We start from the raw sequence: 12,628 nt of genomic DNA on the forward strand, positions 1-12,628 counted from the left end.
GACCAACTTTTGCATAATGCAGCCGTGTCACGTGCAGGGGCACGTGCGCATCAACGGATCCATAGCCGGTGCGCGAATTCCCTTCTTCCGTCGCGTTTCCTCGTTCGTTCGTTGGTTTTCTCGGTGTGTCATCGCCGCAGCAGCGCACCGAACCGACCCCAAGCGACTTGTCACCCCTCGAGGATCTTCTTCTACCTCCCCTGGCCCGATATTTTGCCGAAAGCTCCTCCACGTTCCCGAGGTTATCGCCGCTGTCGTGAAAAAATTCACCGCAGCCTCTTGCGAATTCGTTCTACTTTCCCTTCTTGCCGTATCCGGTTCGCCGTTATTCAGGCTAGAATTCCAGCCAGCAGGGCGATCGGGATACCCTACCACATTTTTTACTCTTTACTTTACAAGTGTAACCGCGTGTTTTCGTATTTTAGGTGTATCCGGCAGGAACGGTGGATTTTTAGGGATACCAAGGATATACGGATATTTATTTCAAGATTCGATATACAGAGAAATATTTCCTGAAAACAGCGAACAATATTTCGATTCTAAGTCTCTGTTCTACCTTCGTTTCGCCTCTATTTTATCTTCTAAATTCCAAGTATATACACTTACTATTTATATCCTTCGCAACGTTCTATTTTCGTTCGATGCTTACACAGCGTGTTTCTCGATTATTTTCGGCTTGAAAAACCCTCGTTAACGATGATTATGATAAACTTTGTTTCTTTTCTCGTTTTACGCCCAATCTTCTCGTCTCGCTCATTTTCCTTCTTCCATTTGCTACCTGTCCTTTCGTACAATGTCCGTTAACGTGTACTTTCTCGATCCTCGTTCGTTCACCCTTTTCTCTTTTCTTTACCCCTATTTCCGCTTTTATCTATGTCCCGCCACTCTTCTATACGCGATCTTCTTCGACACGTTCGTTATTCTACCGCGCCCTTCCTCCTTTCCTTTCGTTTTCCTCTCTCTATTCTTACGAAAGAGCAAGCCTGCCCTTCGCTTTACGTTTACCCAGGCTCTTCGACGGTTCGACCAGTGAAAGAAACTTGAATCCTCAAGAAACGTAAATCCCGTGACAGGCTCGTTCAGGAGACGCACGACAGGCACGTGGGAAATCACGTGCATCCAACGGCGGATCGTACGTCTTCCTAACGAGTGGTCGCCAAGTATCAACGATTAAGGTGTACGCTGTTTATCTCGATGTAATCGAAAGAACAAATGTTCGAGGAAACGTCTATCGCGGAAAATTTATTACTATCTTTAAAATCGTTTCAGAGATAGATACCGCGTTAGTCGGATTAGATCAGCTGAAAACGTTTTTGCAACGCTAGACTCGGACCTTGTAGAGAGTAATTCCCATCGGCCGATCGGTGTCGTTCCTTCTTCGTGGAGTGATTTCTATGCCTCGACTTGCAGGCGAAGACGAACGAACGTTGAAACGACACTCGCGTAGCGTTCCCCTGACATTTACCTTAATGCTTGTTTTCCAGTTTCTATCTTCTTAATTTCCCTTTAGCGTTCTGTTTCTAGTTTTCCTTAGTAATGCAACGGAATTGCGACAGTGTGCGAATACACGGTGTAGCGGGACAATGGCATCCGGTTGACGATGCTGCGACGAAGCGACACGTCGCGACGGCGGATCGATGTCGACGGTTCACCTGGGAATTGCCGCCGATGTCGCGCACCGGATCCCTGAAATCGGATATTAATTAGCGGCAAACGATTCGATTAATCCGTGCGTCTGCGAAGGAGGTTCCCAAGGCGACGTGCTTTCGCTCTGGCTTCGCTCTCGTCTCGACAATCGCTCGAATTATCGTGGCTGCCAAAGGTTCGCGTGTCCCAGGGCGTGTAACGTTATCTGGTGTGTAGCAGCGAGGTGATTTCCGTGTAGAATCTTTGCAACGTTCTTTGTCGACGCGACATAATATCGTTATAAACGAATTATTTAGAATATTCCCCGTAGAAACGACTACGTTTCGTTCTCTCGGGAATAAAAGTAATCGCGTGTTACGAGCGGCTACAAGCAGAAATTTTGTCTAGGATATACTTAGCTACGCAATATTTCAAACTGCTTCGAAACTTTTCGGAGAAACATCTCCGGACGATCTATCTTCGATTTCTCGTTTCAGTCGAGATCGAAAAGAAATCGCAGAGTTCCCAAACTATTTCTCAAACAACAACAAGCAGAAATACCTATACGATGGGACATGCCGGATTTTCGTAGTATTAGATACGCGCGCGATACTTAAGCGGTAAATGTAACGTGGTTTAAAATTTGCGCGTCAACTTCGAAACAACAGGAACGCACTGTCACGCTAGTCTCGATAGTTTTCTATTCCGAAAGGTTTATTTGTTACAACCGGAGATCCCGTCGGTGCGAGTTACTCGTTACGACCCGCCTTACAAGTCAAGTTCTATTTTTTGTCGGACAACCCTGGTACGCAAGACCAGAACTTTATTATTAACTGGGAACCAAACGAGTCGAGATATCGGATATAAAAGGAACTTGGCGCGTCATAGCGCGTAACCGAGGTAGCAGGCCTGACTACTGACGCTTATAGTCGAACGCTAGTCGTTTGTTCGTATCAGGAACGAATCTGTCAGTTCCGAAAATCCGTAGTCAGTTCGTGCGGAAAGCGCCAAGTACCCCGTACATCTAACAAGTACGACTACGCCCCTGTCTCGTTTAAATACCACCACCTGCATATCTTTATAGCGGGTATCTGGACCAGTTGAACGAACCGTAGTATAGCGACTATTTTGTCACGTACACAGTATGTTTACAAGCACAACAGCGTTATCCAACGATTCGTAGGTTTAACGTCCGCCTTTTTGTCTTCTTACTTTTTCTTTTCCTTTATATCGTCTGAATCGTCGTTCCGACTGCATAAACGTTTGACATTTTGACGCAGTTGGAGAAAGTCGATCAAAGTTCAGCGTTTGCGCTGGCAGCTTTGAAAATTTAATAATTTTATCCGAGTATACACGAAGTATCGAATTAAACTTGAACGTGGCTCGTTCTTTCTTTCCTTCTTTCTTTCTTTCTTCGTTCGACTGGTTATAACGACACTTGAAAAATGTACTTGGTTTCCTCCTCGACCTAGCCCAACCTCTCTGTATCTTTGATAATTACAGATTCCAGATTAAATTTCAAATATTCGATACTCGACCATTTCATCGTGCTATTAAATTTTCTGTCGTTTACGAAGATACCGCTAACGCATCCTTCGTCACCGTGCGAGATTCCGCTTATCATATTCATTAAAATATCGCGTAACCAACTCGATTCTGGCTGCTTCTTGCAACCGTAATTCTTAAGAGCAAAAAGCAATCTATTCGAGGGTCGATGAAAGTGGAAAAACCCACGAAAGCAGTCGAGAATCTTTCGTACGCTTTACTTCGCGCGATCGCGATTCGAAACTGTTCGAAGCGATCGACCGAGCGAATCGCTTTGTGTTCGACGTCGTCGTTCCTGGCGAGACAATGGCTCGAGCGAAGATAACGATCCGGCGGAACCGTTTCCCGCGTCGCAGTTCGGATTGAATCGATCTCGTTAGCTAACCGGTGGACGGCTCTCGATCGAGGGATCCTAGGAATTCGTCGAAAGAACGTCCGCGAACCTTGTAAACGGTAACGCGATTTTCTTTTATGCCGAAATTAAGCGTTTTGACTCACTCAGGGCGTTGACCGATCAAGTAGAGATCTTAAATCATGATGTTCGAACAAAAAATTACATATCCTAATTTCTGTGTTGTCACATTGATTTATTGATCGATTCGGATACTTCAACGAACGAAAACAATAATTTGAATTGTTCGAACTGACGCTGATAATAGGACGCTCGTAACAAAATGTAGCTGAGGAAGGAATCTCGTCTCTGATACCTTTCTCTCAATTACATCGTCTTCTCGTAACTTTTCAATAGGATTCGCTCGGTCAACGTCTCGTTATCCCTTTTCTTTTTCATCTATTTTCTTAAATTTTCGCCGACGCTTGCGCTGTCACGACCGTGTTTCCGTTTAGATTGTACGCCGCAGGATCGTCGATACGAAAACCGTAACCCAGGAAAAAATGATCACTTTGCCGTACGAGCGAGCACCCAAGAGCGTTATCATCTCGCGTGATACCGTCCAGAAATTTATTAATCAGTCGATTCGTAAGTTGGTAGTCTCTGGCTGATCGAGTTTGACTTTTTAACGTAATTGATTGGTGAGCGTAATGCGCGTAATGTAAATCGTTGTGCGACGAAACTCCGTTGTTTAGATCTACGTTGGATTCTTTGAAATGTTCTCTGCTTACAACGCGTAAGTATAAAATTTTCTATTTGCAAGTAGGAAGGATAATATACTCGAAGCTTTTCATAGTTGCGCTTTATTCCGTGGAGATGTTTTCTTATTCTTCCTTCTAGTTCAGCGCGCAAAAATATTCTACGATAATAAGTCGTACAACTTTTCAAATGCGTCCTCTCTTTATAAATTTCTCTGTTCGCCAGATCGTAGTTTATTGTTTTAACCGCGTACCATACGATATAGCATAGAAGATTCATAGATTTGATCGCGTTACAAACTGACCATCTTCGACCAGCTGATAAAACCTTCGTTCGCGACAGCCATCGAAGAGCGAAAAAGTCCCGTTTCCTCCGAACTTATCTATCTTTTTCGTCACGCTGTTCCCGAGAAAATCGGGACGCTGCGCCGGTATCGAGGTCGTCCGAACGATAACGACGAGATTCCAAGGAGAGAAACGAGAAAAGTTGGCGCGAACGATCGATCAAGACGCGCGATTATAAATTGCCGGTTGTTTAGTAGGCCACTGTAATCTGTCCGCGAGCGGATGATCGCAGTTGGAAGCTGACCAAATGTAAAAGCTTCTTATATTTCGCTCTGACTCGGACGAGCCTCTTCCGGGACATTGACGAACGTCGCCTGACTTTTTCCTCGTTTCTTTGAAGCATCGCTGACGGGTATGATTTTCGTAAAATGCCAGAATCTTTCCACATTCTAATTAAAGCGTTCCTTCCGTACATCTTGCAATTTTATCGCTCATATCTCGCGTTATGAAAGTAAAATGAAATGAAAATAATTCGATCGATCCAGAAGCTACGTTTAAAGACTTTTTGCTGTGTTTTCAAGCTTTCCGTCGAACGCGATGTTTATGGATGCGCGTGGAATATATTTTTCATCGAAATGCACTCGCTAGGCAAAGGACGTATATCACCGAAAAGGAAGTTTCTGGTTTATCTTAGAAGGAGGACACGCAAACCTTAGTAGGTTAATGCGCGAGGATCCAAGGACCATCCTACCGACCGACTTTTCGTTCCATCCATTACGCCTGTTTACCCGGATTCCCGTTAAGAATATCGACCCTACTGTCTCGAAACAAAAATCAGGCTTCGTTCGCTTATTTTACAGGATAATAACGGTCGTGCAAAAACCAGAGCTAAACAACTGCGCGGAGTGCGAGAAAAAAGGATCTTACGATTAATCGAAATCCTAGGCTCTCAAGGTGATAAAAAAATGGCAGAGAACGAACGCACATACCTTTTGTCCGATTTATTTTAAATACGTTCTACTTATTGCAGAACGTACAATAATTTTTCCAAGGATAATATAATTTTATATAGGATGTACTAAATACAGTGGAATTGAATGAGCGATGCGTTCGCGTGCGTACGCCCAGCGTGAAACCTGTCGTCAGCTGTTCATTCATGGCTGCCGGTTCATGCCCGACGAGCGAGGTCGATCGAACGACCTAGGTTCGGGGATGCGATAGCGCGCCGAGGGGAAGAAAGTCGTTCCCTCGGTAGATCTTCTTTAATGTCCACCGACGTGGACTTCTCTCCGACGCGCGTCGAGTTAACGATAATAAAACGGACGCGGGGCGGCGCGGCGTTGGCATTCGTTCAACGGGGACGATCGTGGTAACGTTGATCGCGAATCTCGCGATTAGGCGAATTACCAACGAGCCGTGGAACGTCGAAGCGAAGGTCGTGCTCTTTATTTCAACGACCATGATCAACCCGTTGTTCTCGCATCGCTCGACCTTCTTTCATTTGAGTAATTTGGAAATTACTGTAGGGACAGCGAATCTTGCATTCACAAACGAATAAACAAAGATGTACGTAGATTTCTAGATTTCTTTATAACGCAATAATTTTGCATTTAACGAATCAACCGACGCTAGAAAAATTCTCGACCGAATCGTTCACGGCACTCTGTCAACCGACGGTTACTCTTGTCGATCGTGTCACACCCTTAAAGATTTCACACATTCGCGCTACTCGCAACTGTTTTGTTTTTCCTCCCAACTGCAATACCCTATCGTAAATGTATTTGCTTGGTCCTCGATCATTCCTCGCGTACGATGCACGCCGCACGCGCAGACCAGTCACTCCGCACGATGACAAATAACAAAGATTCAATTTTCTACTCAATCGTCCCGTCGGTTTAACTTTGTCGAATTCGTAACATTTAAGAAAATAGTACACACACACGCACACGGTATGGATTTAATGGTCAGCGATGTGTACTCTGATTTCTAAAAACGTTAAAAAGAGAAACGAATCGATCGACGTTTCTTCTTTACGCCGCTATGGCACGCAGGAAATACGCAATCGATGCGCGACGCGTGGCGATGATAAAAATAAAATCTTTCGATTAGATAGTACAAATTGTCGGAAACTTTCACCCCCCAGGCGGGCAAGACTTTGCTGTCTTTACGCTTAATTTTTAAGTCGGCGCTGCGAGACCGACGGCCCCGAACGCGACGTCCCAACTTTCAATTGGTTTACGTTGTTACAGTTTTATGCTTTTATACAGGAAACAGAATTTGTCTTGCGTAATCCGCGTCCTTTTCTGAACTTCGGGAAAATTTAAAGCGTTATACGTATCGAGACTCTCGGTCTGAAAAACTTCGGGTTCCGTTTCTGGAAATATCGATTAAAGATTCCTAACCTAAAACTTAATCTACGCCATAAAATTGAAAGATAGATAGATTTTGGCCGGAGAAGCGCAGAACTCGTTTTACAAAATCGTCCTAAAGCTAATCCCGAAAAAAATTTCGTTAACTCCGTACGGTCGTTTGAATTTGTAAAATTTAAAAGAAGAGAGGCAACTTTGGTTTGCCGATCCGTTTGTAACGGAAAGGGATCTTTGAAAAAGACGAATACAAGGGTCTTAAAACAGAGGCATTATTCTTTGAAACGAGCCCGGATAGACTGGTGATAGATCCTTTTTCGCCAAGTTCAAATATCGACAATGTTTTCGCTGAAAATTTAGCGGTTCTTCGATTTTGTGACGTAGCGTATTTTATTACGGTAATAATTATTGCTTCCAAACGTTTTTACTGGAACGTTTATTTTCCCCATATGAAATATAAAAGAACTAGGAAATGCATCGAAAGTGGAACATTTCTGTACGGGTCTCTCGTAAAAAGATGAATAAATCGCTAGTCATCGATTCCGGTAGGTTCAGTCGACATCAGTTCGTGAATCTGGTCAATTCCAAAGGAGAGAACATATCTCTCTCTCTCTCTCTCTCTCTCTTTCTCTCTCTCTGCATGGTAAGGACAATGCGCTGTGGAAAATTGAAGGGCGGCGGCGAGGGGATGATGCGCCGGCAGAGGCCGGGCCAGGTTGGCCGAGGCCACGGGCTGGAAGCGTGGGGCGAGGACGGCGCGAGGGGCGAGACAGCCGGCAGGGTGAAAGGAGGGTGAAAGGAGGGTGGAAAAGGCGCATGCCAGTTGTGCCGTCGCCGCGTTACGAGTCGGCCAACAGCCCGGCTTCTCGTTCGCATCCTCGATCCCTCTCTCGCGGCTCTCCGGTGCATCGTTTGTGCTGTCAGTGTTCCTCTCGTACGCGGCTTTCCACGGTGTTTCCGGTCGCTCGTCTCCTCCGTGGCGGACGCGGTGTTGTTTTACGTTCGCGTGACGCGAAGGGGTGTCGACGATGCACGTCGCGACGATGCTACGAGAAGCCGGTGTTCCGTCGGGCTGATCGATTGTTTTCGATAATTAATCGCGATTCCTGGGAGCAACGGCCTCCTGGGTATTATCGGCAGTCGGCTTTTCTCGCGATATTTCACGTGCGCCGCGGAAAATGCTACTCGTTAGCTCTGCCATGCCGCGGTAAGCGATCGCGTCGAGGCTGGTCCTTTCACGAAAGGATGGTCTGTCTCGGCGAGTCAAGTTCGGCGATAGAAAGTGCGCGGGATCGAGAGTGGCGTTTAGTCGAAGACGAAAATGGATTTTCGGTCGAGCACGATGGATGGCGCGTCCTCGCTGCGCTCGCCCTTCGAAGTCGAGCCAGCCACGAGCTTTACGTAACGGAACCGGGGCTTCTGCCGGGAATTACGCAGGCCGGCTACGCCGTCGCATTTTACCTACGCTCGAAAGTTGTTGTTCGCCTGCATCGAATACCATCCTGTGCGTTGCGCCAATGCCTTGGAAGCTATGGTTCGAGATGTCGATAGGGTGAAACGATAGCGAGATAACGAGAAGCGAATTATGTAAGGCGTTTCGAAGACAGAGAGAATGCGATTCCGATGCAAATGGAAATGAACAGCAGGCTTTTGGTAAACGTACGCGTACGTCGTTCAGTTCGCGTTACGCAGTTATTCGAGTATCGATTGTCCGCGATATCTATCCAGGATCGTTTTCATCGAGCGTGCAGGAATTTTTCCTATAAAAATACGGTTTGTTCTTTTCGTCGGTGGTTTTTTGTATGATCGTCGCACGCGGAACGGTAGCGTATCGCGCGCTATTATCGTGTTCAAGAGAGCGTCGATTTTCCCGTAGTTTTGCTTCCGTCAAAAAAAGCGAACGAAAATCCGCGGATTACTCTCTACGATAATTCTCTTCCTGCTTTTCGTAGTCGTCGTCGACGGTCTCTTCGGCGGGCAAGGTAATTAGAACGAAAGAGGGCCGACCTTGACTTTTTGACGCGACGAGACGCGACGCGACGCCTCGTTTCCGCGAGTCCCGGCTGCTTCTCCTGTTCAACGCTCCGCGATTTAATTTCTATCGATGCCCGTACTCTCGTTAAGGAAACTTCAAAGGGTAGGTAGGTTAAACGAGGAACGACGGCCCGATTTTGTCTTTCGCTAACTTGTTGCGAGGCAATTTGGGATAACGAAATTACGCTCGAGGCAAACAGGATTTGTGAAAGGTCGAGTAATTTTCGCATTCGATGGAAGCTTTAATGTTCTCGTACTTGGCTTAATACCATTCGAACGACGGCCTCTGTCGCTAATTTTCTTTTACGGTAGCAAGTACATCGTTTACGCCATCTTTTCCGCTAAAAAGTCATTTTTCGTTCGATTTCTAAATAAAATGTAACGAGAAGCAAAACACCAAGTACGATTTCCGTAATGATCGTAGTTGGTTTTAAAATTCTATGCAGCACAGTCGCTTCGTATTCTTCGAACATTCGCGCCTTGAAATACGAAATCAATAGGTATATAAATATAATAGTAAGGTATATATATAGTAGGTAAGATTATTTTACTTCGTAATCAGTTCTATTTTAGCATTTCCGCGATATCGCAGCTGGCAACGTGGTTTAATAGAACAGCGAGCGTATATCCGAAAGATATACTACCGAGGGTTAATTCTCAATTGGCATATTGGAAGCGTTCTATTCGACCGCAGCCTCAAATTTTGTCGAGAATCGTGTGCCTAACTTTTACATTTCCTTCCGTTGAATTTAACTAGCCTGTCGAAATTAGTGGAACTTTATACGAGTGGCAACGCGAGTAGAAGGAAGAACCTTGCTCGTTTGATTCCCTTTAATTTCATGGAGGTAGGAAAGTGCAGGGGTCAAGATCCGCGAAGCCCAGGCGGAGACGACTTCCGTAGCGCGAGAAAACTCGTCGAATCAATGAACTCCTCGAGCCAGTAACAGGTCGAACAAACGCATGCAAGCTGTCATTCTCGAGAATGTTCACCGGTCGTTTTTTTTTTTTTTGTACTTTTGTTTTTTTAACATGTTTAATATTTAATACATGTTTCGCGGAAAGTCTCAAAAGTTTCGTTTTATCGATCGTACGAATCACGTAACTGAACATCCTTGTTGGAAGTTATTCAATTCGATTTATGTTACTATTTTACACCGTTTCAAAGGGTAATAGAACACGGAACTCCGCGTTCGCTCCGATTTCTGCAATTTTCGTGCTCGGCTCCTTTTCTCAGACGTTTCAAATTTCAGGTAATAGCGAATAAATCAACATCGACAGTTTATAGTTCGTTGGACGAATCTTTCTTCTTTAGTTTTCCTATTAATTTTTTAATTCGTTTGCGAAACGACACAAGTCAAAAATGCGTTTTTAAAGTTCCCTTCCGAGTCTGCACATTTCCCGATATCTGCGTAAAGTTTAGCGTAAATCCACGTAAATTTAATAAAAAACGCGCGTTACGCTCGTTTACATACGTACGTGTTTTATAAATGCTGCAACAATTTTTTAACATCCTGTGGAATATGCGCCATTCGTATATTAACGATGTTTCCGTTTCCTACGCGATTCTCATTTCGTACATACGTTTTGTTTGCGATTTGCAAATTTCTTGACATTTTTCATCCTCGTTATTCGTAGCATAGAACGTAGTACAGATTATCAAACATGTTACCTCGCAAAATTTCTGAAAGTATCTGAAAACCACCGCGCGAATTGGTCCACTCTTACGAGGGCTGATATCAATTGAAAGTTCGCTATAGTTTGAACCACCGATGACTGTATTCATCGGTGCGTACGTTAGTTTCACTCGTGAAAGACTCGGCATATTTTTTCAGCGACCCAACGACACGGACGTTCACGCGTTCAGTCGCAGTTTGCCTAGCAGAAAATATAACGACGATAACAAAATTCTGGCGTATACACGAGCGCATATATAGACGCGCGGGTATCCAGGGACTTGCCGTATCAGCCGACGTGGTTCGTGCATTCGGTGATTCGAGTGACGTGTGCCATCGCAGCACAGCGCGGAGATTAGGCTTTGTGCGCGAATTAGTCGGTGAAAAGATAAGCAAGGAATGGAAAATGGGCGAAGGTGAACGACCGGAGACGAAGGTTAAGCACTGCTATCGTAAATAAGCACGCTGCGCTGCTTCGCTCGTCGCTGCATTTTCCTCCTCTGATATTTGGGAAATGCCCTGTCTCGGTGCGGACGACCAGTCAGAGGGATCGCTGCGATATGCTTGCTTGCCCTCTCTGCAGAGTTGGGTGTGTCCAGACTCGAGATCTCGCAATTTTTAAAATAAATCGTTGTTGCGACGAAACAATTTATCGTTTACCTTTACGGTATTTCTATCGCATTTGTGCTATTTATATATCAAATGTAGCTTAATACGCAATGCGAAAATTTGGGATATGCCGCAACTAATCGCAAATTCGATTCACAATTGGTACGACAAGAGATACTTTCGAACGATTTAAATTGTGCTTTTAAAACTATCGACGATAATATTATTGTTCATCGCGTTCCCGATAGCTTGGCGCAGCGCGCAAAAAGCAGGTGTCTAGACACTATCGAGCCATAGCTATATACGTCTTATTATGTACGTAGTCTTCTAAACTCGTGGCTTCCGCTAATGTTCTTTCGCAAAGTGCACTGTCCAGACTCTACACTCTAAAGTCTAATCTACGGTCTAGAGTCTAGAGTGTCGCTGTAAATTTTCATTCTTCACGCATGGCTCTGGCTTAAGAGGACTCGCCCTCATACTCGACCACACACACGTGTACTTACGTACTCTCTAGGCTTCATTCAGCTTTTCTGACGCACGTGTTTTACGAATCTCTATAACCTATCACGTTCATTCTGAAAAACTCTCTCACACGGTGCTCTATCGTTGGTTCCTTGAATTTTTTAAAGAATTATTTCTCTCCTTGGGAGAAAGAAATTACCTATCTCGATAAGCGCACATGGAGTCTAGAACATTTGCTATACGCATGTCGTCGAAGGTATAGTGGCATGTACGCGCGAAAAGCGCAATACGTATTACGATACATCGCGAATTAATTCGATTGACCGACTATCTTGCTACAAGTTTGTATCTGCTGCACCCAAAAAGTACAGCGCTAAGGAAAGAAGAAAATACCGTTTACCTGGTCGATTTATTAGGGAGAAATGGGCATACAGAGAGCGGATTAGCTGGAAAATAATAACTTTTTTGCACCGATCATCGGTCGAATTCACGGCAATTGATCAACGTTTAAAGCAAACGCTCGTTTAAAAGGCAAATGCACGCGGTGCGGCCAGACTTTCGCGAGCACCGAAGAGCCGGATTTTTTTTCTTCGCGCTAGCGTTGTTCCTACGATCCGAAATGGATTTCACGGTAAAAGGGTTGGAAAGCATGATTCTAGCACAGAAGGAAGTTAGCAATGCAGAAAGCGTGTCCATACGGGATAAACGCAAATACAAGCAGTCCTCTTTTTTCCTCGCTATTCGGCATTCGTTTTTCCGATGCGACTCGTTCGCTACCTTTCAGCGATCGATTTCCTCGTTAATATGGAATCCAGACGAATGGTTTTCACATTTTTACAACTTTGAACTTTTTCACGATGCACGATCGATGAACAATGTGATTTTCTGGAAAATTGCAAAAAGGAAACGTGTAAACCGTGATATCTTACGGTTATCCTA

The 12,628-nt window shown here is 44.8% G+C and overlaps 1 protein-coding gene across 13 annotated transcripts in view; it reads left to right on the plus strand.

Annotated features, from left to right (window-relative positions):
• LOC117233211 overlaps positions 1–12,628 on the plus strand; it is a 192,695-nt gene that overhangs the window by 68,719 nt on the left and 111,348 nt on the right. For 2 of the 13 annotated variants that reach the window (XM_033493304.1, XM_033493305.1), the window contains exon 1: positions 7,723–8,118. The exons of the other annotated variants lie outside the window; for them this stretch is intronic. Coding sequence is in view for 1 of the 2 variants with exons in the window: in XM_033493305.1 (XP_033349196.1) it covers positions 8,090–8,118 (29 nt within the window). In the remaining variant the exon portion in view is untranslated. Of the gene's footprint in view, positions 1–7,722; positions 8,119–12,628 lie in introns of those variants that run through there. 13 annotated transcript variants of the gene reach the window in all.

Source organism: Bombus vosnesenskii, unplaced genomic scaffold (genome assembly GCF_011952255.1).
Source record: "Bombus vosnesenskii isolate JDL3184/JDL3185 unplaced genomic scaffold, Bvos_JDL3184-5_v1.1 scf7180000013295, whole genome shotgun sequence".
Lineage (NCBI taxonomy): Eukaryota > Metazoa > Arthropoda > Insecta > Hymenoptera > Apidae > Bombus > Bombus vosnesenskii.